Source organism: Haliotis asinina, chromosome 6 (genome assembly GCF_037392515.1).
Source record: "Haliotis asinina isolate JCU_RB_2024 chromosome 6, JCU_Hal_asi_v2, whole genome shotgun sequence".
Taxonomy (NCBI): Eukaryota; Metazoa; Mollusca; class Gastropoda; order Lepetellida; family Haliotidae; genus Haliotis; species Haliotis asinina.
Window position 1 is genome coordinate 56227435 of NC_090285.1, and position 27590 is coordinate 56255024.

General features: G+C 42.1%; 2 protein-coding genes across 4 annotated transcripts; one reads left to right on the forward strand and one right to left on the reverse strand.

Moving 5' to 3' along the window:
• LOC137287547 (ciliary microtubule associated protein 1A-like) lies at positions 1-17018 on the forward strand. The gene is made up of 4 exons (XM_067819899.1): positions 1-195; positions 12896-13003; positions 13809-13916; positions 14147-17018. Exons 2-4 carry the CDS (start codon positions 12901-12903, stop codon positions 14626-14628), a joined length of 693 nt encoding a protein of 230 aa, XP_067676000.1. The 5' UTR covers positions 1-195; positions 12896-12900; the 3' UTR covers positions 14629-17018.
• Positions 16980-27543, reverse strand: LOC137287546 (uncharacterized). Of its 3 annotated transcripts, XM_067819898.1 has the most exons (9): positions 27040-27543; positions 24767-24824; positions 22910-23041; positions 22488-22649; positions 22286-22354; positions 21185-21483; positions 20378-20485; positions 18478-18772; positions 16980-18210 (listed from the first exon to the last, which is right to left on the reverse strand). In XM_067819898.1, exons 2-9 carry the CDS (start codon positions 24810-24812, stop codon positions 18152-18154), a joined length of 1170 nt encoding a protein of 389 aa, XP_067675999.1. In that variant the 5' UTR covers positions 24813-24824; positions 27040-27543; the 3' UTR covers positions 16980-18151. The 3 variants fall into 3 exon arrangements, with proteins under 3 accessions (XP_067675999.1, XP_067675997.1, XP_067675998.1); XM_067819896.1 differs by having other exon boundaries at positions 16980-18772; XM_067819897.1 differs by having other exon boundaries at positions 16980-18772; positions 27252-27528.
• Positions 27544-27590: the final 47 nt, after the last annotated feature.

Consider the following 27590-nt stretch of genomic DNA (forward strand, 5'->3'; position numbering starts at 1 on the left):
ACGCACTCGGTAAGTCAGTGAGTGTTAGGCAGATCAGCAACAGATCGGTCACACGAGGACACGTCGCGGGGTTCAGGAGGAGACAGAGGATAGTATGACTGACAATAGTTAGACACCGTCTTCGACTGTGACATTGAATACTGTCTTGGATACTCTGCAATCGCAATCTTCACCTGGCTACAAGCAACACGAAAAGTAAGTTTCGTGGACTCACCTTGGCACAGACTAGTTGATATACTGGGTGTTAAGGGGTTGCCAGGAATATTTTTTTCAGTTTCAAAGACCGTGTATACTTTTAATATCATATGATTTATCCATTACTGACATATTCATGTTTGAGTTTCACTAGCTTCTCTATTTTCTAGGATAAATATAACAACAATAATAAACACGGCTAACTCTAATAAACGTTCTGTGTTAGGCTTTAAAAGGTGCGTTCATCTCGAATTGAATTGAATGTGATGTCCCGATTTTTATCTCAGACACATATTATATCTAGTAATCTTTTTGATTTCGAAAAAAGGTTACTTTCTGTCAAAATCACACCTCATATATGCATGATCAATGCAGCTGTCTGTAGCTTCTAAAACATGTCTCAGTCAATCGGCCGAAATCTGTGTTTGCTTTTATGTTGCAGTTCTAGCACGATATCGATCTAGTCTCAAACGGAGATCAAACTCACTTTATCGGGTTGTCAGACAAATCTTACCTCCTACCAGGAATCGCTGACATAATCTTCTGGCATAATCTGTGAAGTGTACTAGCAATGTTTTCCTCTTTACTTTGAACACAAAATACGTACACCCTTATATATAGTATCCACGAAATCCTTATATTTTTATGTTGCACACGTTTTATTTATAACCGTACACAATATCTGTGTATACATTATCAACATACTGTTATAGTGTACACTCTATCCTTATACCCCTATACTGTGTATTATAGGGTGTCCACATACCCTTATAGTGTACACTCTATCCTTATACCCCTATACTGTGTATTATAGGGTGTCCACATACCCTTATAGTGTACACTCTATCCTTATACCCCTATACTGTGTATTATAGGGTGTCCACATACCCTTATACTGTACGCTCTATCCTTATACACCTATACTGTGTATTATAGGGTGTTCACATACCCTTATACTGTACGCTCTATCCTTATACCCCTATACTGTGTATTATAGGGTGTCCACATACCCTTATACTGTACGCTCTATCCTTATACACCTATACTGTGTATTATAGGGTGTTCACATACCTTTATAGTGTACACTCTATCCTTATACCCCTATACTGTGTATTATAGGGTGTCCACATACCCTTATAGTGTACACTCTATCCTTAAACCCCTATACTGTGTATTATAGGGTGTTCACATACCTTTATAGTGTACACTCTATCCTTATACCCCTATACTGTGTATTATAGGGTGTCCACATACCCTTATAGTGTACACTCTATCCTTATACCCCTATACTGTGTATTATAGGGTGTCCACATACCCTTATAGTGTACACTCTATCCTTATACCCCTATACTGTGTATTATAGGGTGTCCACATACCCTTATAGTGTACACTCTATCCTTATACCCCTATACTGTGTATTATAGGGTGTCCACATACCCTTATAGTGTACACTCTATCCTTATACCCCTATACTGTGTATTATAGGGTGTCCACATACCCTTATAGTGTACACTCTATCCTTATACACCTATACTGTGTATTATAGGGTGTTCACATACCCTTATACTGTACGCTCTATCCTTATACACCTATACTGTGTATTATAGGGTGTTCATATGCCCTTATACTGTACGCTCTATCCTTATACACCTATACTGTGTATTATAGAGTGTCCATATGCCCTTATAGTGTACACTCTATCCTTATACACCTATACTGTGTATTATAGGGTGTCCACATACCCTTATAGTGTACACTCTATCCTTATACACCTATACTGTGTATTATAGGGTGTCCATATACCCTTATAGTGTACACTCTATCCTTATACACCTATACTGTGTATTATAGGGTGTCCATATACCCTTATAGTGTACACTCTATCCTTATACACCTATACTGTGTATTATAGGGTGTCCATATACCCTTATACTGTACGCTCTATCCTTATACACCTATACTGTGTATTATAGGGTGTTCATGTGCCCTTATACTGTACGCTCTATCCTTATACACCTATACTGTGTATTATAGAGTGTTCATATGCCCTTATACTGTACACTCTATCCTTATACACCTATACTGTGTATTATAGGGTGTCCATATACCCTTATACTGTACGCTCTATCCTTATACACCTATACTGTGTATTATAGGGTGTTCATATGCCCTTATACTGTACGCTCTATCCTTATACACCTATACTGTGTATTATAGGGTGTTCATATGCCCTTATACTGTACACTCTATCCTTATACACCTATACTGTGTATTATAGAGTGTTCATATGCCCTTATACTGTACGCTCTATCCTTATACCCCTATACTGTGTATTATAGGGTGTCCACATACCCTTATAGTGTACACTCTATCCTTATACACCTATACTGTGTATTATAGGGTGTCCATATACCCTTATACTGTACGCTCTATCCTTATACACCTATACTGTGTATTATAGGGTGTTCATATGCCCTTATACTGTACGCTCTATCCTTATACACCTATACTGTGTATTATAGAGTGTCTATATGCCCTTATAGTGTACACTCTATCCTTATACACCTATACTGTGTATTATAGGGTGTTCATATGCCCTTATAGTGTACACTCTATCCTTATACACCTATACTGTGTATTATAGGGTGTTCATATGCCCTTATACTGTACGCTCTATCCTTATACACCTATACTGTGTATTATAGAGTGTCCATATGCCCTTATAGTGTACACTCTATCCTTATACTGCTATACTGTGTATTATAGGGTGTCCACATACCCTTATAGTGTACACTCTATCCTTATACACCTATACTGTGTATTATAGGGTGTTCACATACCCTTATAGTGTACACTCTATCCTTATACCCCTATACTGTCTATTATAGAGTGTCCATATGCCCTTATAGTGTACACTCTATCCTTAAACCCCTATACTGTGTATTATAGGGTGTCCACATACCCTTATAGTGTACACTCTATCCTTATACCCCTATACTGTCTATTATAGAGTGTCCATATGCCCTTATAGTGTACAATCTATCCTTATACACCTATACTGTGTATTATAGGGTGTTCATATGTCCTTATAACGTACATTCTATCCTTATACCCCTATACTGTCTATTATAGAGTGTCCATATGCCCTTATAGTGTACACTCTATCCTTAAACCCCTATACTGTGTATTATAGGGTGTTCATATGTCCTTATAATGTACATTCTATCCTTATACCCCTATACTGTCTATTATAGAGTGTCCATATGCCCTTATAGTGTACACTCTATCCTTAAACCCCTATACTGTGTATTATAGGGTGTTCATATGTCCTTATAATGTACATTCTATCCTTATACCCCTATACTGTCTATTATAGAGTGTCCATATGCCCTTATAGTGTACACTCTATCCTTATACACCTATACTGTGTATTATAGGGTGTCAATATACCCTTATACTGTACACTCTATCCTTATACCCTTATACTGTGTATTACAGGGTGTCCATATACCCTTATACTGTACACTCTATCCTTATACCCCTATACAGTGTATTGTAGGGTGTCCATATACCCTGATAGTGTACATACTATCCTTATACCCCTATACTGTGTATTATAGGCCGTCCATATACTCTTAGAGTGTACACAATATCCTTATACTGCTATACTGTCTATTATAGGGTGTCCATATACCCTTATAGAGTACACTCTATCCTTATACCCCTATACTGTGTATTATAGGGTGTTCATATGCCCTTATACTGTACGCTCTATCCTTATACCCCTATACTGTGTATTATAGGGTGTCCATATACCCTTATACTGTACGCTCTATCCTTATACCCCTATACTGTGTATTATAGGGTGTTCATGTGCCCTTATACTGTACGCTCTATCCTTATACCCCTATACTGTGTATTATAGGGTGTTCATATGCCCTTATACTGTACGCTCTATCCTTATACCCCTATACTGTGTATTATGGGGTGTCCATATGCCCTTATACTGTACACACTATCCTTTTACCCCTATACTGTGTATTATAGGGTGTCCATATACCCTTATACTGTACGCTCTATCCTTAAACCCCTATACTGTGTATTATAGGGTGTCCATATACCCTTATACTGTACGCTCTATCCTTATACCCCTATACTGTGTATTATAGGGTGTCCATATACCCTTATACTGTACGCTCTATCCTTATACCCCTATACTGTGTATTATAGGGTGTCCACATACCCTTATAGTGTACACTCTATCCTTTTACCCCCATACTGTGTATTATAGGGCGTCCATATTCTCTCATAGTGTATACAATGTCCATATGCCCTTATAGTGTACACTCTATCCTTTTACCCCCATACTGTGTATTATAGGGTGTCCACATACCCTTATAGTGTACACTCTATCCTTTTACCCCCATACTGTGTATTATAGGGTGTCCATATTCTCTCATAGTGTATACAATGTCCATATGCCCTTATGAAGCACTCAATATCAATGTACCCTTATAATGTCCATAAATCCATTATACCCAAATATAGAGTGTACACTCTATCCTATCCTATCTATCATTTATAGTGTACGCTCTATCATTATTCCCTTATGGTGCACTATCCATACTTATACGCTTATAAAGTACTCAGTATCATGTTACCCTGTGAGCCCTCGTGGTGCAGACAAGTTACATACAGTTCGCCCAATACTATGCACCATATGTTAGCATTTGCCCCCGAGAGTGTGTCTAAATAAGGAAAAATTGGTATCTGATACGAAATGTCAGCATCCATCTTTGGTATTCTAGTAAATATAACAAGAAAGAGTTCCAGAACATCTGCTTCTTTCGTAATAGTAGTTACTGGCAGATAGAATACGAAACATCGAACATCTCAAATACAACCCACATAATTTCTATATGTGTAATACACTGCAGATAGTGTAGTAACCAAACACTGACACATTGAAGTCTGTATGTATGTTGGTAGTGTCGTCCTGCCCCCACCGTGCAGGGGCTGAATTAGACTGTTGGCTTACCATTATGTCAGCCGACTGGAGAAGATCTGCACAAAACACTATGTCAACACAAGATAGCAGTCCTCCGCACCCAGTTCAAAACACACCTGCCCTAACTCCACATCATTGTCGCCGGCACGCGCTTCACACTACACGTGTTTAATTAGACACTTCTGATGTTTAAAGAATCGTTACGATTGCTTATCCGAGCGGACATCTCGGGCGCCATTACAGCCTAAATGGCGCTCACACACGACAGACAGGGCGACGAGTTACGGGTAAACACACGTTCTGTTAAAAGTGGTCGCCTGTACCCTTGTTACTAGGTAATTACATCTCGGTAACACAGCAAAGGGGCAAGGTAAGTTGTAATTAAACTCCTTTTATCTTTCAGTGAAAAGAGTTTCTGTCACTTGTTTTGAAAACCTACCTGTATAGTTTGTAATATATATGGGTTTCGTTCGTGGCGCATCTGTAGTGGACAAACGTATTAAGGGATATATGTAGATTTTTAAATCATTAATATTAATACATGTATATTTATTTATTGTCACACTGATAAAATATCAATCATAAAAATACCAATATCCCTAACTTATTTCGTCCAGTAAACATGTATATTGCTCAGGTTTTCGTTTCACAATGCAATCGCTGCGTAAAACTGTGACGAATCCCGATATTCCAGGGACATAGCTAACTATATGAAAAAAGGCCCGAGCTTACTCATGACTCCGGTTAGAAAGGTTAGACAAGCCCTCTATACTATATAAATATAGGGTTATGCGACCTATCGGGCTTTCACGAACAAAATGGCTTGCTACGCGCCAGTGTTAGAAGTGTTAAGATTGGTTCGTGGAACAGACCACTGGGTCCATATTTGGTTGACCAGGAGTTGGCTGTAGTGAAAGGGGATGTTAGAACAGTGTAGGGTGGAGTGTCGTTATCTGTGATGCTAAGGCGCCTGTATTTTCCCTCACTTTTGTCTGTTCAATATGTAATTCAATTCCCTAGGGACTAGAGACTGGTCGACTCTAGTCTTGTCTGAAACACCGATGCCTGCAATGTTTTGGGGTTTTCTTGCATATCATAATTTTTGTGATGTAATAATGTAAATCTAAATATTGCAAGAGCTACTGTACAAGCATATGTAATCAGTACATATTAATGAGAGGTCAAATCAACTGTGTGTTTAGTCACGGTTACTATTAATGACTAGTAAAGGATAGTAACATCTATAACAGATTATTAGATACTGTTAATGAACAGGCTTATATACGTGTCAACCGTGTCTGTTATAAACTGATAGAAGAGTGTACTGTTAATGAATAGTCAGCTATTTAGCACTCGGGATTGCTCTTCATATGTGACTGACGAGAACACACAAATATATTTTACATCATCAAGAAAACATGCTGGATAGTAATATCTACCGTAGATAATGGTATTGTTGACTGAAGATTAACTAAGAGATGAATAGTATCATGAATGAATAGTATCCGTTTATCGATAGACCGGCCTTTTGTAGATGGATTGTAAGAATCTTCCTTCATAGATCGATAGACCGGCCTTTGTAGATCGATTATTAGGGGAGCCCCTCATAGATCAATAGACAGCCTTTTGTAGATCGATTGTCAGAGGAGCCCTTCATAAATCGATAGACAGGCCTTTTGTAGATCGATGGTAAGTAGGCGCTTCATAGATCGATAGACAGACCTTTTGTGGATCGATTGTAAGAGGGGCACCTTCATAGATCGATGGCAAAGAGAGATGTTATCTTTTATATACATAAACATAATGATACCTAAAGTAGCAGCCAAGTAAACTACTGTACCAGGAATATGGATCAAGCCAGGACCTCAAATGCACCTAATTCCCATTAAGAGGCAGCAGAAATATTGATATGGTCACAACAGTAATTAAGTATTTACAGGTTAACTGACCACCAACGAAGATACACAATCGATCACTACTTTCCTCAAAGTACACGTACACTTTGTGGGACGATCAATGTACCGCTTAAGATTAAAGCCCCACCCACTCATGTTTCATCGATACCTTCCTGTTCCCAATGGCCATAACCTACATCCGCTGATGATCACTCGAAGGCGTTTTAGGGGAAGACGTTGACACTATGAAGTAGTTGCAGTTGTAGACGGAAGTGAGCTCTCTCTTTGTTTTGTTCACTGAGGAAGCAGAGTTAATCAGCCTCGGATCTGTAGCCTGGAACAACAGGTCGATACTCCTGACAATATAGCATGGCTCGTCGGCTGTTGAATGCAGACAGACAACGGCATCGACAGCGGCACCGACGGTGTATCGACGACCTGCTCATCTGTTGTTAGGCATACATTTACAAGTACATTTACTTATGTCAGCATACTGAGTCTACCGAAGAATCGCAGTATCGAGCTCGCCTCTCAACCGTGACCAAGGTTACCAAGGGCAACGCCCACGTCGAGCAACAGTCCACGACTCTTACTCGGCCGGTTGTTACTGACTGTATGGTTGGCTGGGGGTTTGGGTGGAAGAAGGGGCAGACGTTTTCAGGATCGTGGTTAGGTCAGATTGACAGATTCAGCCAACAATCCAAACCACCCCTTCCTCTTTATTAACAGTGCGACAAGTATAGAGATGTGATTGCAGTGTGTCATACACGCAGAGAACGTAGGTCTGTTGGCATGTAGTTATTGTAAAACCCTCAGCGCTCGAGAATAACCGGTGTCGAGTGTCTGACGAAACAGATTGAGTTTCTCTCTATCAACAGCTCGAAATCCCGCGGAGATCCGGATAAAAATTGGTGCTTGTCATAAGAGACGACTAACGGGATCGGGTGGTCAGGCTCACTGACTTGGTTCACACGTCATCGTATGCCAGTTGCGTAGATCGATTATCATGCTGTTGATCACTGGATCGTCTTGTCCAGACACAACTATTTACAAACCACTGCCATATAGCTGGAATACTGCAGACTGTAGGGTAAAACAACAAGGGAAGAAATACACTACGAAGTGAATAGGGATGAGATCGTATTTTCTGCTGTACAAAAATACAACAGCCGCCCCATTATGTACAGTAGCTTTAAAACACCAAGCCCAGAGAATAACCAGTCTCGATTGTCCGACATTTCCAACCACTGCTACCGCCGTTTACAGTGCGACCAGTGTAATAGGAATATGGTGCTATTCCATCTAGGAAGAAGAAGTCTCTCGGGCATGTTCAGTAGCTTTAAAACTTCAGTATATCTCTGAGGTTAAGAGAATAACTAGGTTTGATAATCAGGCAGAAAAGATACTATTGGACGTAAAACTCAAAATAGCCGTGAAAATATAGATGAATGTCTAATGATAATGATAAGTAAATTTATGAAGCGCCAAATTCCACGCCGGGGGCATGCTCATAGGTAATACAAAGAATCCTAGGCACAGTCGTATGGTACTGAGGAAAGGTGACTTGTTAGGTGAGATTCAAATAGAGTCAGAGTTGGACTTATTCGAAGATGGTCGGGCAATTCGTTCCATTTCTTGGCTGCTGCCACCTGGAAGGAAGGGAAACCATATGTTTTCAGCTGCCAACAAGACCATGCAGTAAGTCTCTGTGACTGGAGCGAACTGGTCTACCAGGGATGTACGGCCTGAACAGTCCTGGAGGTATGTCAGAGTCTGTATCTTGAACTCAACTCGCGCTCGGATTCGCAACCAAACAGGCGTTTCAGGACCGGAGTAATATACTCAAAAAAGAAAGTTCACATTCTTTCCTCAGGACACTATAAAAGAACAAGAGATGGTAAGATGGTTAAATGTTATTATTGCATTGCTGAGATATGTGTGATGTACTCGATACATTGACAGTGCCACAATCAGTTCCATTAGGCTACACTGCCGTTCCAAAACATGGGTATACAGGATGTCAAGTCACAAGAATAAAAATTCGAATGGAGATTGGCAGCCAGCAACCTGACGTCATTTGCACGACGAATGGATGGGTTTGAGTGGGTTTTGACACGTTTGTTCTAGTGTCGAAAGATAGGGATCCCATTTCGGATACATAGATGTATCATCAGAAAACAATTATTCATTATTTTTAAAAATTACATTTGTGAAGTTTCTTTTTTGACTCAATATGCTTGCAAATTTAGGGGGTTTGCTGACAAAGCGCACAGCAGCCTTCTGAATTCTCTTGGTCGATTTATGGGTTCTTGTAGATAACTGAAACTGAACTGAATCAGGGATAACAGCCAGTGTTAGCGAACATGAGTTACATGCACGTCCTATCTGCCATTATTCACATTACTTGCATAATAAGACATAGTGTGTGTGCTTGTTGACAGCGGCGTGGACGAACCAGACAAACACGTGAAGGCCAACAACATCCATTCACACGATAGCACCTTTACTTATGTCGTTAAATATTATAGAAACGTTAATTTGGAATTTCATATCATGTGAATAAATACAGTGATTCTGCGATTTATAGTAATACGTTTCCGAATATGTTAGTTTGCCATACAGTTGCGGAGGGGCCAGTTTTGTCACTTCGACCCGAAACGTTCAGTCCAACTGTACACAACAGAAAGGTCAATAGGAGGCTGAGTAAAGCACGTGATAAAACTGTACATACAAGAGTCAACACAACCCCAAATAAATGGAACCTCAAGTGTAAATTGTTTGTCAGCTGTGTACTTAAATGCCGATTCTGTTATCATATCTAAACATACACACGTATACAGTCAAGGTTGTTTTATGTTACAAACTGAAGTAGCAATGTTTATATCACCCCGTGCAATACATGCCGATCTGCAAGATAACACTGCCACTTTAGTGCACGGGGTCTGCTTAACGGGATCACTATACTAGACTTTGCCAACCCGTGTTTCCATAGGAAAAATACCAACCCTTTGATACCTATCAGTATTTGGAAATCAATAACAATAAATATACTGCCTTGTATTACCCTGCTGTAGAGTATACTCAGTGGATATAGCGTATAGTATCACCCGGCAGTAGTGGAGGGACAGAGTATCACCCGGCAGTAGTGGAGGGACAGTCCCCTGAATGGTGCTGCGGTGTCGGCGCGGGGAAGGTTTAGTGGGGACAAGTGATCTTCCAGATTAGTCAAACTTCGGTGGGAAAAGGCCAAAATACAGCACGGTTAATTCCTGGTAATCCTCTAGGAATGACATAGACGTGATCGTTACCCCAGCTGGAGGATTTGTCTAGTAAGTGGAGAGACATGGGGAAAGTGATTTATAGAATAAGTGGCGAGATCATGACTGAATGTCGCGATATACAGAGTTAAGACGACACAGGCACTGAAGATAATGTGAGTGTATCTGAGCCATATGTACCCCAGTATCATTATGTACCCACATTGTCTGGCAGTATATGGTGTTCCTGTGATGAAACTGTAAGTAAACATTTAGCGTACCAGTATGCATCCGCTCGGTATCATTTCATACCTATGGCGTACCAGTAGCGGTGCCGACAGTTGGTATGCCAGTACCGGGATGTACCCGTTAGAATACCAGTATGTACCCGTTAGAGTACTAGTATGTACCTGTTAGTGTAGCAGTAAGCACCTGTTACTATACTTACATGTACCCGTTACCAGTACATACGTGTTAATATACCCGTATCTATCCGTTGATATCCATGTATGTTCCCGTTAGAGTACTAGTATGTACCTGTTAGTGTAGCAGTAAGCACCTGTTAATATACCTATATGTACCCATTACCAGTACATACGTGTTAATATACCCGTATCTACCCGTTGGTATCCATGTATGTTTCCGTTAGTGTACTCGTATGTACCTGTTAACATACCCGTATTTACCCGTTAGTGTACCAGTATTTTCCTGTTCGTATCCATGTATGTACCAGTTAGTGTTCACTTCATGGGAACAGTGCGTAACTATTAGTGAACATGCCATTGTACCAGTACGTGGATGTCACATGCCAGTGCGGCTGAAAAACAGATATAGAAATACGGAAACCTCGTCCAGTCGCTCACTAACTCACATATACATCACTCACTCACTCACTCACTCTCTCACTCCTATGCTCACTCACTCACTCACTCACTCACTCCTATGCTCACTCACTCACTCACTCCTATGCTCACCTTACTCGCTGATTTGGCCCCTTTATGTCCTACAGTGCTGGCTATCCCTGTCGACTAGCAACCACTACCTAGCGTCTTTGAGTGGTATTTTAGAATGCGTGAGTGAGTTTTGTTTCACGCTCCTTTAGCAATATTGCAGCAATATCAAGGCAGGGACTTCAGAAATGACCTTCACACATTGGACCTATGTGGGGAATCTAACCGGGGTCTTCAGCGTGACGAGCAAACGTTTTAACCACTACACCATCCGCACCATGAAGGCATTTTAGAAGTTGGGAGGTCCATCACTGACAAACTGTATAGAAAATTTCGTTTATTTCGTGCTTGCGACGTTCCGACACAGTCTTGTACCGTTGTCAAGCAGGAAAATGGTACAATAATCTGTATGGAAACGTTGCACTCGCGAAATAAACGAGGTTGTTATCCGTAGCGCTTGTCTACATCAACAATAACGTGTTGCACAACAGTACTTCACTCTTAAAGAGCGCTATAAACCCTGCGCTCAGTCTGGGAGAATGAACATATCACTGGTGTGATAGAATCTCAAGACGTGATTCGATTATCTTGACATTTTAACAGTTTATTTTAAAGAGATTTATATAATCTCACCCCAAGTAGTCCGTTTGCAAGGAACTAGATCTGTTATCGGGTGTTACGAGTCCCAAGAACCTTTTGGACCAACACCATTGCCAGCATGCCGAGGTCTACATGAATAAATGGTTTTGAGGTACCGCGATACGTCATTTTGCCACACAACGTCTACAGCCACACAGACAGTTTTACCGGCTAAGAGTCGAGGTATTTATTCATGATTTTGAGTAATATTTAGAATTCATTTTCAGCAACCCATGCTTGTCGTAACTCACTGGTAACTGATCAGATTCACGGAGTTTGGTTCACACGTCATCCTCCACACATGTAGATACGTGTTCATGATGTTCATCACTGGATTTGATGTCAGGACTCGAATATTTACATACCACCATTAAAGCTGATTGAGGCATTAAACAACATAGGAAACTTTCGCATTATTTAAGTACTTATCAATGTAGATTGTAACTTACAGGTACGCATATTGTTCATTAAGGTCTCAACCTGAAAAAGCATACGTTTAAAATGACATCACAAAGCCACCGGGACTTAGAGGGTGAGCATGGTTTTACCCTGCTGTTTAGCAATATTCCAGCAATGTCACGTCGGGGAACACCAGAAGTGAGCTTCACACATTGTACGCATGTGGTGAATCGAACTCGGATCTTCGGCGTAACCAGCCAACGCTTTAACCACTAGGCTACTCAACCATCCCTTGAGCCACCATGTGGTTACATGGGAAGTGGTTACATGTCAGTTTTTCCGTCTGGACGACGCTGATTTTACTGGTTTAGAATACGGTTTATTCTGCCCTGCTGGGCACCTGACAGATGTCCAAAGAGCGCATGTGTGTGAAAAATTCCAAAGTAATTCCATAGTAAACTGCGCACGAAGAACTGAGCTACTTTAGACGACAGGTACTGGGTACGGCATGTTGTATACAGCTGTTTGTATGTCTTCACCTAATGTTTGCAGGTGCCATGGCAGAGACAGCATACTCCCTCCCCGCTACCCTTGGGATAGAGCGGCATGACCCGCGGATGAAACGGGCACCTGCATACAGCTTTGGATCCAGATACTCGCGTGAGTAGTTCAGTTGTTCAGCTTCCTGGTGTGGAGCCTGGTGTGGATTGTGATGATGGAGCTTGGTGTCGATTGTCGTGGTGAGCCTGGTGTGGATTGTGTTGGTGTAGTCTAGCTTCATCGTAGTGACAGAGTTCGATGTGGTGATGAGTCTTGCTTTGATTATGGTCGTGGAGACTGGTGTGGATTTATGAACGTGATTTGGATTGTAATTTGTATTTGGATATATGGGTAAGCTATGACGAAGATAACGATCAGATTGAGAAAACACGTGTGCTGGCGTCGTGTGAACATTGCTATGGTGACAGAAAATCTGCAGATGCGTCAGTAAAATCTAACAGTATTCAGAAATGTCAGCATAATATAGAATACTTAGTCATGATTTTCGGGGACACAGATTCCTTCAGATGTCAAAGGAGAACATGGTTATGATTTTATGAATGGATCACTCATATCAGTGTTGACTCGCTAAAAGGGTAACGACGTTTTATGTAAAATAGAATAGCATTGACGTGGTTGGTGAATGAAAGTGTGACCTGAAACCTAACTAATCAACCAGTGAGTGAGTTTAGTTTTACGCCGCACTCAGCAATATTCCAGCTATATGGCAGTGGTCTGTAAATAATCGAGTCTGGACCAGACAATCCAGTGATCAACAGCATGGGCATCGATCTGCGCAACTGGGAACCGATGACATGTGTCAATCAAGTCAACGAGCCTGACCACCCAGTCCCGTTAATCGCCTCTTACGACACGCTAATCAACCAGTGTCACGTGTCCACTCCATGATAATGTCTGTCTCCAGAGTTCAAGGACGACAGTCCTGGCCCTGCGTACAACGTCGACAGCAGAGTGACGAAGTATGGCCTTGAGAGGGACAAGGGCATCACCTTAACCGGGAGACCCAGTCCCAGTGAGTACCCCCCCTCCGCATGTCTATAGAGGCAGAACCTGGCCACCATAACAGGTTCAACGGTTTTGTTGTTTCAGCCACAACCACCTTGCTCCTCTGAGGAATAATATTTTATAACTTTTAATGATACAATTAATATCCTCCAACGCTTTTGTTCACCCGCCTCTTAATAAAAGGAAATTTCATTTTTGTTCCTCTCACAATAGCTTACAACATTCTATCTTCTCTAGGACCTGTTGCCAGCTTTTCCCCTGGGCCCATCTACCGGACCGACAGTCTTGGCTCCCCCCGCAACAAGCGCGCCCCCTGCTACAGTTTTGGTCGTCGTTCATTTCCCAACTTTGACAATGCCAACCCTGGTCCTACGACGTACCACATCCCATCCACCCTCGGCTCGGACGTGCCTATGTACAGGGGGAGTCGGGCAGTAGCTCTCAGGGGTAGGGACCAGTATGGTTTCGCATACGACTGGTCTAAGTCCCCCGGGCCAGCTGCGTATGGAACCCCGGCCCCTCTTACGAAGCGCGCACCTGTTGTTACAATGAAGGGTCGGAACTACCTTCCCAGCTACAAGCAACAAAACCCAGGTCCCGGGGCCTATGACAGTGATAAGTTGTTGTACGGCAAGCAGGCCAGTCCGCGGTTCACCATCGGGATCAAGCATTCCGACAAGGCGTTGCCTTTCTTCACATTAGCGGATGTTGGTGAGTGAGGGGTAAAAGCTGTCAGTAGACAAGAGTCTACATGAACTGATCGGTGTAGGCCGCTGTGTCATCAATATTGACTTTAGACACTCATTTCTCAGCATTGCAGCAACACTTCTCTCTTGTATTCATATTATCATCAACTTCACCAGCAAGAACACCTACCCGTATCAACATCAACAACACCTAAAGCAATGTACCAGTAGCAACACCTCCTCTATGACCGGCAACACCTACATGACCCACATCAACAACAACAACGCCTACATGACCGACAACAACAGCAATAACACCAAAAGACTACACCGACAACACCAGTGATAGGCTGCAACAGCAACAACAACAGATGCATCTCTGGATACAACAGATACAACACCGCAGCAACTCCAACCAACACCAACACCAATACCAACACCAACACCAACACCAACACCAACACCAACACCAACACCAACACCAACATAAGCACTGCCCACAGCACCAACATCAATAACCATAACCAACATAACCCCAACGTACAGAAACAAAACGTGCAGGACCATAGCAACAGTTTGCGCCCTTGCCATCAACAGAAACAGCTTTATTTGACGGCTTATACTTTATCATCCCGTGTATCATTTGAAATGACCCTGCACACAAGCTGAAGACGTTATACTAACGGGCAAGACGTCGTTGTCTTCGCGTGAGTCCCTGCTGCTTCACTTCAAGAGTTGTATTTTGACATGACCACGAAAACCTCACACCAGGACGCACCTGCACACACTAGCATGTCCATCAGTACTGCCGTTCGATCTTCTATCTGTGTATCTTTTTATGTAGAAGAAAATCGTATGTATGTGTAAGTATAAAAGCTTATACTGGTAAGATCTGCTCTTGGTGTTAGTGAGCTGTGTTAGTGTAAAGATCAGTAACTTATTAACTGTTCGTTGTACGAAACACGTCACCCGAAGTGCCTTTCAAACGCATCTTACATAGGATCTCACAATATCATGTAGACTCTCCCTCCGAGTATTACGTAACCTTACCTACGAAGCCTTAACTTGGTCCAGATTCGCAACAATCCATCATTGGTCTTTTTCTTTTTTTTACAAAGCAATAACATGTCTGTCATGTATTGCTCCAGACCACACAAGTCTAATTACCCATCCGTTGGTTAAGACCACATAAGTCTTAATTACGCATCCGTTGGTCCAGATCATAACCAGTCTGATAACCCATCGACTAGTTCGGATCGTTCAGGTCTTTATACAACCAATAAATTGATTCAGTCAGCACCAGACGAATAACCTATTCTCTCGTTAAGAACGATACCAGTCGATCCATTTTGAGGCTGCTGATCAAGAGCAACATCAGTGTAGCGGTTCGTCATACTAAGAGCACCGTAGATTTCATGGTTTTCTTCTACTGACCTTGAGTCTTATCGATCTAGACTCCTAAATAAGTTCGTTTAACTTGGGGCAGATACTTCAAACACATGCTCATTTGATAGATATCTCATAACATTTTCCATGTTGGTTGTCTCATAGAAGACCCGTCTCAAACAGGAATATTTGACATAAGACATCTTTAGGGGAGGTACTTCACATATGACACACATCGCATTGGTGACACGGCTCAAACAGGAATATTTTAAATAAGGCCTGATATCTTTAGGGGAGGTACTTCACATATGACACACATCGCATTGGTGACACGGCTCAAACAGGAATATTTTAAATAAGGCCTGATATCTTTAGGGGAGGTACTTCACATATGACACACATCGCATTGGTGACACGGCTCAAACAGGAATATTTTAAATAAGGCCTGATATCTTTAGGGGAGGTCCTTCATATATAACAGGCATCTCATAGAAGACATGTCTCAAACTGGAATGCATGTATTTGACTTTGATAAGACTGATAATTTTACTGGATATACTTCATAATAACTGACAGAGGACACTCCAGCACTGGAATGTGTAAAGACTCATGCCTTTAGGAAGATACTTAAACCTTACTGATACCTCATAAAGACTTTTAAGAATGATGTCTGCTATAAGTCTGGTATCTCTGGTATCGAGTTTTATTTCTGACAGGTCCCATATCTCCCAAAATTGTGATATCCCTGAAGTGCTGTGATGTCTGTTTTCAGTATTAACGTTTTCATTGCTTGTCTGTTCTCCTGAACATTCCTGTTATGTGCTGCAATACTTAGTTTGTTCCCTTGTAATCTCAATATGTTCTGTACTAAATTATATTTATATATTGTGTACGTGTCTTTCAAAACTGTACGAAGCAGTATTCAGTATACTTTTAAACGTCAAAACATGTGATAGTATTTATATACACATTGTTATCAAGTTACATCATGACTTTGTGATGGAATTTGGTATTTCTGAATAAACTATTTTATATGTTGGTTGTTCTTTACCAGAGCTTCTGTGTGTCTGTGAGTGCGTGAGACCCGGGATCGCGAAAATCCTGCAATACTGATGCAGCCAGACAAATGACAAGATTTATCAAAATATATCGTATTCATATAAAAACGTAACAGGTATGCAGTGTTGAATAGTGGTACTCTCATAGGTCATATTCCCTTTGTGACCAACTTGTGTCATTCAAGTCGAATCTTCTGGTAATTTATGGAAAGGGGCGGGTGGTGACGATTAACCTGCCGTTACTCGCATTGAGTTGTGTCCCTTGGGCCTGCCACAAACAAATATTTGCACCAGCGGACATTCTCATATCAACCTGACACCCTGTGATATAAATGGTATATCGTTCAAAGAGGTGTTACACCCAACACATTTGCTCACTCACTCACTGTCCAGTGCTTTGCCATATATCAGTCCCAACAATGTCGGATTTAAATGTTCACGAAATAAAATAATTCGTTCACTATATGCTCACGCGTATGTTATCTCAACCACGTGCCACCGAAAATGTCTTTGCCAGATTTTAAAGAATATAGGTTAGTAAGATCTTACAATTCAGCCTGAAAGGTGTTGTAACACAACCCCACACGCGGTTCAGTCTACCGTAGCAGGGGTCCAGTCTAAAATTGCAGTCTAAGAATATAGGTGTTATCATGTGTTCCAGTCTACAATTGCAGGTGTTGTAACACGTGGTCCAGTCTACAATTGCAGGTGTTATAACACGTTGTCCATTGTTGCAGTGCACATCACAAAGGTTTGTTGTAACACGTGGTCCAGTATACAATTGCAGGTGTTGTAACACATCACCTCACTTGATTCAGTCTACCATCACAGGTATTGTATCACGGATGTGAAGAGTTAACATTTTACATATTAGCAGTTGCAACCTGCTGACTGAAACGTTCCATTGTTGCAGTGCACATCACAAAGGTTTGTCCGTAACACACTTCCGCTACATATAACCTCTTGCAAATGCCTATTCATTATATGTTAATCCGGACCTCTTTTCATGAAGCACTAGGGTGATCGTAAGTCACTAAGGTAAACTTAGTGCAGTGTTAAAGAATGGGCGAAAAGGTTAACCTAAGTAGTTGCTTCGTGAAAGGAGCGCTTAGTCAGTGTTTCCAGCGCATATGGTGGCCGTGATATATCACCCCGTCTGTAACACGTATATCTGAAAAAGTGAACGTCTTGTAGTTTTGCACCCAGAAGAAACACTTTACATTTCAGTCCGGTAAATACTGAAATTTCTCGTGAAGGTTAAACTTGTGAATTCGGCCTTTCCTCACAATAAAATACCCCACATTGTCCCCGTAGAGTTTTGAAAGAATGGTACTCATTGCTGATTGGTCAAATCGATGACACGCGCCGTATCTCCTGACCATCATCCTACAGTCATATACACTAGGTGGCGGTGGTGTCTTGTCATACGGGTACATACACTTAGGAGAGAAGGCGCAGGCGAGCCAGGGATACAGGATGACGTGTTGTGTGTAGAAACTGTTGTGCCATAGCGAGAAGCCTCCCTCCACCTCCAGGAAGCGGGACATGAGACAAGGCGTCACTCCAAAGTAGGTATACATCCGGGCATCTGTGCGGATGGCCGTGGAGGTGGCTGACATGGATACCATCATGCCCCGTTCTCGTACTTCCTGGAGAAGTGACGTGAGATTTGACGTTGTAAACCGGACAGAAGGATCAGTCCAGATGACGAACTCTGACACTGCGAGATGAGCCTTTAAGAGAGAGGGAGACCGTTATTGTGATAGAATATCCTGAACATCCACAATCATTTATACACCTGATTCCCGGTGGGAACATGAAACGCTAGAGAATAACGAGCCTCGATTATCTGACGAAACACTTTTCACTGGGATTAAAAGGCAAAACTATATGAATGGTTTACTGATCTTCAGTGATAACACAAGGTATTCGCGATAAGAGCAAGCATGCCCTGCCCATCCGGTAAATCCTACCCTCTATCACTGGAGGCGTTTCCCAGTGAAAGACCCATTTGCATTATGTAAAGCAATGTCGATTTCTGTGCATTTGCATCAAACAACTATAGCGATGAAATGGACAAAGAGTGCTGCGATAACGCCTTTAGTATCCTGTAGTTGTGATTTTTCCTTAGCTGTCCTTTCCGAGCTACCTTATCTCCCCTTATCTTCTAAGAAACGTCCATCGACAGTTCACTGAAAATTACAACATACTTTGTGTTTTTGGTAACAACGAAAACAAACCATTATATTTCTCATTTCCTTTTGGCAACTTGTCAATTAGAAATAGGTGATTATAGGTTAACAACACAATTGTCAATTTCCATAGTGGGTAATTCGCGCAATAGCTGATGAGAAAATGTCTACATGTCCGTTTGTTTCCACTTAAGAATAACCGTTGACACGTCATCAGTTCCCAATTGCGCAGATCGATGCTCATGTTGTTGATCACTGGATTGTCTGATCCAGACTCGATTATTTAGAGACCGCCGCCATATAGATGGACTCACAGGGGCTATTATTGCTGAAAATAATACGTCCAGGGTCCAACAAGCCTACACTGATATATATACACATATAAAGAAGGATCGTTGGACCCAGGACGTATTATTTTCAGCAATACAAGCCCCTGTGGCTGGAATATTGCTGAGTGCGGCGTAAACCTAAACTCACTCACTCACTCACTCAATTACGAATAACCCGTTGAGAGATTTACCAACCAACGTTATCAACATTTATGCAAAGTTATGTGAATGTACTCCGTGGCATTGACTTCCAACAGACATTGAATTTACTTCTTGAAACAGACACACACGTGTTAAGATAGGGGTCTGTTGGAATTCTGACGATCATATACAGCACAATGGACAATAAACTCGCTTTCCTCTAATAACTTCTCAACCTTGGTACGTTTGGGCACTACTGATCACCACCACTTTCTGAACAACAGGTACACTTCCTTGATGCACACATGTCCATTCACCACCCGAACATTTCCACACCCATCCATGTCGTGCTGGGGCTATTTGTGCCCATAACATATGATGACTATGAGGATCTATACAACGGCACCATCCTGACCACACCTACCTGTGTGATGGTCACGCCCATCTGTATTTTCACCACACCTACCTGTGTAATGGTCACGCCCATCTGTATGTTCACCACACCTAACTGTGTGATGGTCACGCCCATCTGTATTTTCACCACACCTACCTGTCTGATGGTCACGCCCATCTGTATTTTCACCACACCTACCTGTCTGATGGTCACGCCCATCTGTATTTTCACCACACCTACCTGTCTCATGGTCACGCCCATCTGTATTTTCGCTACACCTACCTGTATGATAGCGGGCTTCCAGGTGTAGGACTTGAGGTTTGAGAAGACAGGCGGAAGTTGAGCGAAGGGGAAGTTTCTGAGCTGGCACTGAGGGCAATGGTTCTGGAACTGGGGTAAGGATATGTCTACAAGTTTCCATAGCAACAAGAAATAGTATCTTTACATATTTTAAGTGCCTTGTCTAGTCTAACATCATTAGATTGGCGCCTACGTCTCTGAAGTCCCCCTCTCATTTATCTTTGCTTCAGGATTTCGATATATACATGTATGCATATATAGACATCCACACACACTCATGCATCTCTCAATTCATCTATGGTGATACAGATGCTTTTAAGATCGTCTGACAAAAGTGGACTTAGAAATATGAGTGTTTTTACTATGCTTCTAGTCTCCGTAAAACGTACAGGTACGATAAATCCTCAAGTGGGACATTCTGTTACAAGTCAATAAACTGACTAGCAACAAGTCGGCACAGAAAATTGTAACATCAGTTTACGTATAGTTTGGCTACATAATAATATACACGTGTTCGATCTTACAATCACAGGTCCTGGTCGACTCCCCACGACTGTACAGTGTGTACAGTCTATATTTGGTATTCCCACCATTACTCTGCAGAGGTGTTTTGCTGCTGAGCTGCGTTAAAAATACACACTGACCCACACACCCTCAATGTACGTACTTGCGTAGATGACGTCAATCATTGTGCATGACGTCAAATATTGTCATTGTCATCATTTGGAATATTAGTGCGCATTGAAAACAAGAATCACACAACCCAAACTGAAGCAGAGATTCACTCACGGAATATCGCTGTTTGTCATCGAGGCCAAGGTCATACAGGTAGAACCGGAAGTCCAGCTGACTAGGGAACACCTCTTCCACGAGGTTCTTGATGAGCGGCTGAACCTCCAGGTAGGTGCTCGAGGACACAGCCGTCAGGAAGGTCACGTCTGTTGAATCCGCTGATGGGGCGCTCAGATTACGCAGCAGCTGCAGGTATTTTACAGGTATGACGTGTTGGCGACGGATCAGATCACGCAAGTTTTCTTCCGGCGGGTGAAGAAAGGTATCGGAACACGTGTCATCCAAACATGGTCGGACTGAAAACATTTATACACAGCAATAATGTGTTTTATTCATAAATATCCTGAATGTACATCGACTTATGCAAAGCTCTTAGATCATTCACCTGGCAGTGGTGACGCCTCGTTGGTAAGCCGTTCGTTGGTGAAGCCTGAATTCGGCTTTGATTCTCTGCGTGATAGCTATACCACCTGTAAAGATCCGGGTCTTCGGCAACCTAGGGTGCTTGTCGTATGTGGCGACTAATGGGATCGGGAGGTCAGGCCGGCTGACATGGTTGACATATGTCACCCTATATCACTTGCGTACAACTATGCTCACTTGATCTTGATTAGAATATTTACACACCACTGCCATATAGGTGCATGGAAAATTGCTGGATGCGGTGTTAAACAAGCAACCAACCAAAAAGCCCCCAAAGATACTAACAATGGGGGCTACCAGTTTCTATTGCTCCCGGTAGTTGACCAAGTTGAAAGCGTCCTAATTTCACGATTACCCCTGCTCTTCACTTGTTTCTCCTACCGATTGATTAAACATCGTATCCTTGTTAACAGTGTCCCTGCCATTTCACTGTGTCTGATACTTCGGGCGAGCGAGGTTAGTTTTACGCCGCACTCAGCAATATTCCATCTATGTGGCGGTAATCTAGATCATACCATCCAGTGATCAACAGCATGAGCATCGATTGGGTCAGCGAGCCTGACGACCCGATCCCGACAAGCACTGTCGCCTTTTCGGCAAGCATGGGTTGCTGGAGACCTATTCTACCCGGGATTTTTACGGGTCTATTGTCAGGAGTTGTCGCTCTTGACTTACATATGTTGCTCTCTTGTGCGCAGGTTTTCTTGGGGGAAGGGAAGACATTTAGAGCCTTTGACGTCAGAACTGTAACAGATAGAAACAGATCCAGCATCAACGACTTTTACGACACAAACACCATCTTTGTCTAACACATCACCACAATAATAAGATACTGATGTTGAAGTGCAGTAGAAGCTTACACTCGGCAAGGACTTACCTTTCATCTTCTTCTTGTATAAACCTACAAGTCTTTCAACAACGTAGTCGCCGTCGTCATTCACCACGCCAAGCTGCTTGATGACATCTCTGACGTCCCCGCCATGGCTCTTATGTCTCTCACTTAGTGTTATCTCGCTTCCTCTCCCTGTAGGGCCTACGTCTTCCAAGCCCAAAGAATAGAATAATGTAAAACGAGTTTGATCCTAGACGTTATGTCATTGTGGAGTATGGGCCTCACCATCTTGATGCTGGAGAAAATCGGGATTAGAACCCATGGGATCGCACAAAACACTGAATTAGACGACTACCGATAATATATAAACAGACAGCAGCAAAAGAATAGCCATTACTCCTTTCAAGCTGTTAAACTGAGGTTAGATATAGATCACATCACCCATTCTCTGCTGTCATAATGCTTACCGTCAGGGTGAAGCGGGTGCGCGGGCAGGTTCCCTTGGGACTTCTGGGTTCCTGGCGTCTGCAGTATTGTGACGAAGTATAATATCGTTGCCACCAGCAGCAGAAACATCGGCGGCAGCAACGGCCTTCTACCTGCAACAAAAACAGCCTCTATTAACTACACAGAAGCTAGCTATAGCAAGCTACTATAGAAGCCAGAGTGCAGTATCAGAAACACATGGGACGTCATGGCAGTAGCGACGATACTGTTGAGATCAATGACTAATATTACCATTACCATCCTATAGTGTCAATCAACCGTATAAGGCCATCCACTGATGTCGCTCAATCAACCGTAGAAGGCCTGATTGACATCAGTGGATGGTTTTATACGCTTGACTGACATCAATGGAGGGTCTTATATAGTTGTTTGACATCAATGGGTGGCCTTATAGGTTGATTGACATCAATGGAGGGTCTTATATAGTTGTTTGACATCAATGGGTGGCCTTATAGGTTGATTGACATCAATGGGTGGCCTTATACGCTTGACTGACATCAATGGAGGGTCTTATATAGTTGTTTGACATCAATGGGTGGCCTTATAGGTTGATTGACATCAATGGAGGGTCTTATATAGTTGTTTGACATCAATGGGTGGCCTTATAGGTTGATTGACATCAATGGATGGTCTCATACGGTTGACTGTCTCTAATGGATGGTCTTATACGGTTAACATCCATTGATGGGTTGTGCTTTGGCTGTGACATAACTTCACCCAGCACTCCTAACAGGGCCAAGCAGAGCAATCTCATGACTATCGGTGAACATATTTTACAAGTTAAGCTGAGTGAAATACATTCAAATCATTTGCTACAAACTGGGTTTATATTATGTGGAGGTTAATGGATAACTTGTATACCTATAAACATTGTCTGTATAATTAATAAATACAACACTGAATCAAAAGTAGCAGTAGTAGTATTGTATCCCATTGGTTCCGGATACTATTTTACTGGGAACAATATATGGGATTAAAGGAGTTAGGTAAGTGGGATGACCCCGACCAGTGATGTCAATAACTGTAGCAGACCATTTCGATGTTCCAGACAATTTCATAGACCCTGGAAACTACTGCACTTCGATGTTCCAGACTCCGTGATGTTTCACATACCGAGCTACGTACTGCACTTCGATGTTCCATATACCCAATTAAGAGCTGCACTTTGATGTTCCAGAGACCCTGATGTTTCACATACCGAGCTAAGTGCTGCACGTCGGTGTTCCACATACACAGTTAACAGCTGAAATTCGATGTTCCAGACGAACCGATGTTTCATATACCCTGCAAAGTACTGCACTTCGATGTTCCAGACACTCTGATGTTTCATATACTGAACTACGTGATGCACTTTGATGTTCCAGACACCCTGGTGTTTCACATACCGAGCTAAGTGCTGCATTTCGATGTTCCACATGCCCAGTTAAGAGCTGCACTTCGATGTTCTAGACACCTTGATGTTTCATATGCCCTGCGAAGTACTTTACTTTGATGTTCCAGCACTTGTTAACACAATCTGCTAACCGTTGGATTTGATTGCATGGGTTGGGGGGGGGGGGGGGGGGGGGGGGGTCTCTGGAACCCCGAATCCTGTTAGTCGCCTCTCACGTCAAGCATTGGTTGCTGAGGATCAATTCTAACCCGGATCTTAACACTTCTACTGATATTTACTGCTATCAAGTGCACCCCATGTTCCAGACACCCTTAAAATGTTCCCGATCCTGTTTAGCACTGTACCCATACTAAGAAACCATATCCATTTCGAGATAGTCACTTCATTGCTCTATTAAAATGTAGACCTAAAATATGACACTTACCCAGAACACGTGAAACTGATGTCCAGCAGCGTTGTGTAGCCATCATTCACATAGTTCACTGAAACATGTCATAGAAATAATGATCTTGGTAAATGTATACTCCAAATGTATACTCGAATTTGACCGAAAAATGTATCAGCTGTTGAGCATTGCGATCACAACATTAAATACCTTGAGCATGGCAGGCTCTACGGCAACGGCACAATGTGCCAAGGGAAACCACTCCCATCTTGCGTTAAAACTGAGATTATAATTAGCTGCCCTTGAGTTTTTTAACAGATTACGGCCATTGCTATATTAAGTCAGGTGGCCCAATACAACCTGGATCTGTTGTTATCAGGGCCCTTATTCTCGAAACGTTCGTTGCCCTGAGAATTCTTAACTTTGGTCGTAGCCAATGTGTTAAGAATGGGCTTAAGACGTTCGTAGGGCTACGAACATTTCGAGAATAGCTAGCCTGGTTCACTACCGCGAAAACACGATGTTTCTGACGTTAAGTGGGTGGCGCATTCTCCATGTTGAAGTATCAATGCGAATCACAGTATTATGCATTATAAAAGCAATCTTCAAACATAAAGCTGATTATTTGCATGAAACTGACTCCAACTAGAACGCCTTTTAATCACAGAATACAATGGATTGTCCGGACCAGTTATAAATTCTGACTGTAACTTCCAATGATCATAGCCTACAATGGCTTTGTGCACGTGCACGATCTTAAGGATTTACAATAACTATGGCGGTAAGATCGTTCTGTGCAAGTGGGCCCGGTACATTAAACTGTTTAAAACTGATTAGACATTTTATCCGTCGAAAAACATACAGGTAATGTTACCCCCAGTGAGGATAGCCGAGTGAAGCAACTACAAACCAAGAAACGGGATTCAGCACAACAGTTCACTGTAGGAGGTTGGGCGAGGCGGTGACAACTGACAGAGGGCAGACGAGAATGGCGTGATGACGTCAATACAGTGTGGCGTCATGCAAAAAGCGATCTTTATGCCTGATAAAATAATGTCGGCGCCTTTGATCTATTGGCGAAACATCTTAGAATTGCTACGGTATTCATGGGTGGATCCAGGAATTTTGAAAGCGGGAGGGGGTTTCAGGGGGTTCGCCAGCCCAAGGAAATAAATCCTCAATGTGGTCTGAGTCGTTTTCATTGCTAAGTCATAACACACGTTTAAATCATGCGCGTTTATTGCCTGATAAAACTGTTTATCACAATAACAGCTTAATGCTGAAACACGTGTCTACGTTCAAATTTCGGACCAGTGAATTATTTTGTAGACTGGTCACTTTCAGACATAACTAGCTCGACTGGCTAGCAAAATTCGGAAATCATTTCACACTGCTAAGTTCTAGCAATAGCTTTATCTTATGTATGCATTCATATTGTTCTATCTATATAAGTCTCCCATGTTGATATCCTGTTATTACTTTACATTCTAGTTCTGCCTTTGGTGAGAATGTGAAAGAGGAACTGAACTTTATTTCTCTCCAGGCTGCATACCTAGTACCATGAGGGTTTACGGAGGCCAATACATAAAGTAAGTAACCCGTGGGTTATCCATGGATTGTCAGGCAAAGAATATTACCGTCCAGTTACTACAGTGCTTCAGTGGTTTGAGGACCTCACACTATTGTTGTTGTAGTTGTTGATCATTATTATACAACGTCTTAGGGAAATCATACATCAACAATGCCATAGACGGTGAATTGACCTGAATCTGATTATTCAGACAGTAAAATAAACTTTCTCCTTGCTGTTAATTCTGTTTACGCCAACATGGAATGATGATCACCCAATCCACAGATATCGAGTGAGAGAGACAGAGAGAATGAGAGAGAGAGAGGAGAGAGAGAGAGTTTCTATATTTTTATAATTATGATTCAGTGACTTTAGCATATGGAGTTTATTCTTTGTTGATTTGGTAAACAGAGATCCCGAAGACAAAAAAATCCATCCCTGTGGACTTTTAACTTTAGACCTTATGATTTATGTGCACCTGTGCAGGATCACGGCACTAATCGTATCCTCTACCTGAATTACTGTCGAGTTTGAATACCGACAAGGCGGATATGCAACCCATTTCCTATTGAAAATACAAGTGTGGAATCACTTCATGACGATTATTTCTAAGTACGAGTACTCACGTGCACGCAGCTGATAGATACATGCAGGTTAAAGGAAAGTCACATCAGTAGTGTTAGGAATTACGGATACAAATCCGGGTATAGTCATGTAATCAGGTTAGAGTGTTACTACTCACGTCTCCACCAACGACCTTGATACTGGGGGGGCCTCGGAGCATTGAGGACTGTGTACCCTCACATGGTCGCCTTACAGTGGGGTAGATCCAAGTCGGCGCTGCACAACACTGCGCTCTACACCGATAAACGACACTCTGACAAGGGTAGATGTTCACGCAGAACGCTTACTTTAAAGATGTCTCAATCAGCTGGATAATCCGAGTATATCTACCTTAAATCCCAATGTCTGCAGGTTTTCAGGTGTCACACGTCCCTGATCGGGTGTGCCCGAGCACTCCGGGGTGGTGTTATTGTACTACTCACAATGCAAGACGTTTCTCGAACGCTCTCGAGTTCAAGTTATCGTCGAACCTCAAACAAATGTCGACGAGAACAGCTCTTACTACAGTCATAGACGGAATTGTTATGTGAGGGATGTATTTTTGTTGTCAACCGGTCGTGGTGCCCGCTTAAAGGTCCAGTTCATTCATTTGATAAAGATCCATCGTTTTGGAAGTAACTCTCTACAGCAATATTTTACATCCTGGTAGAAAGCCTGTATATCACATGG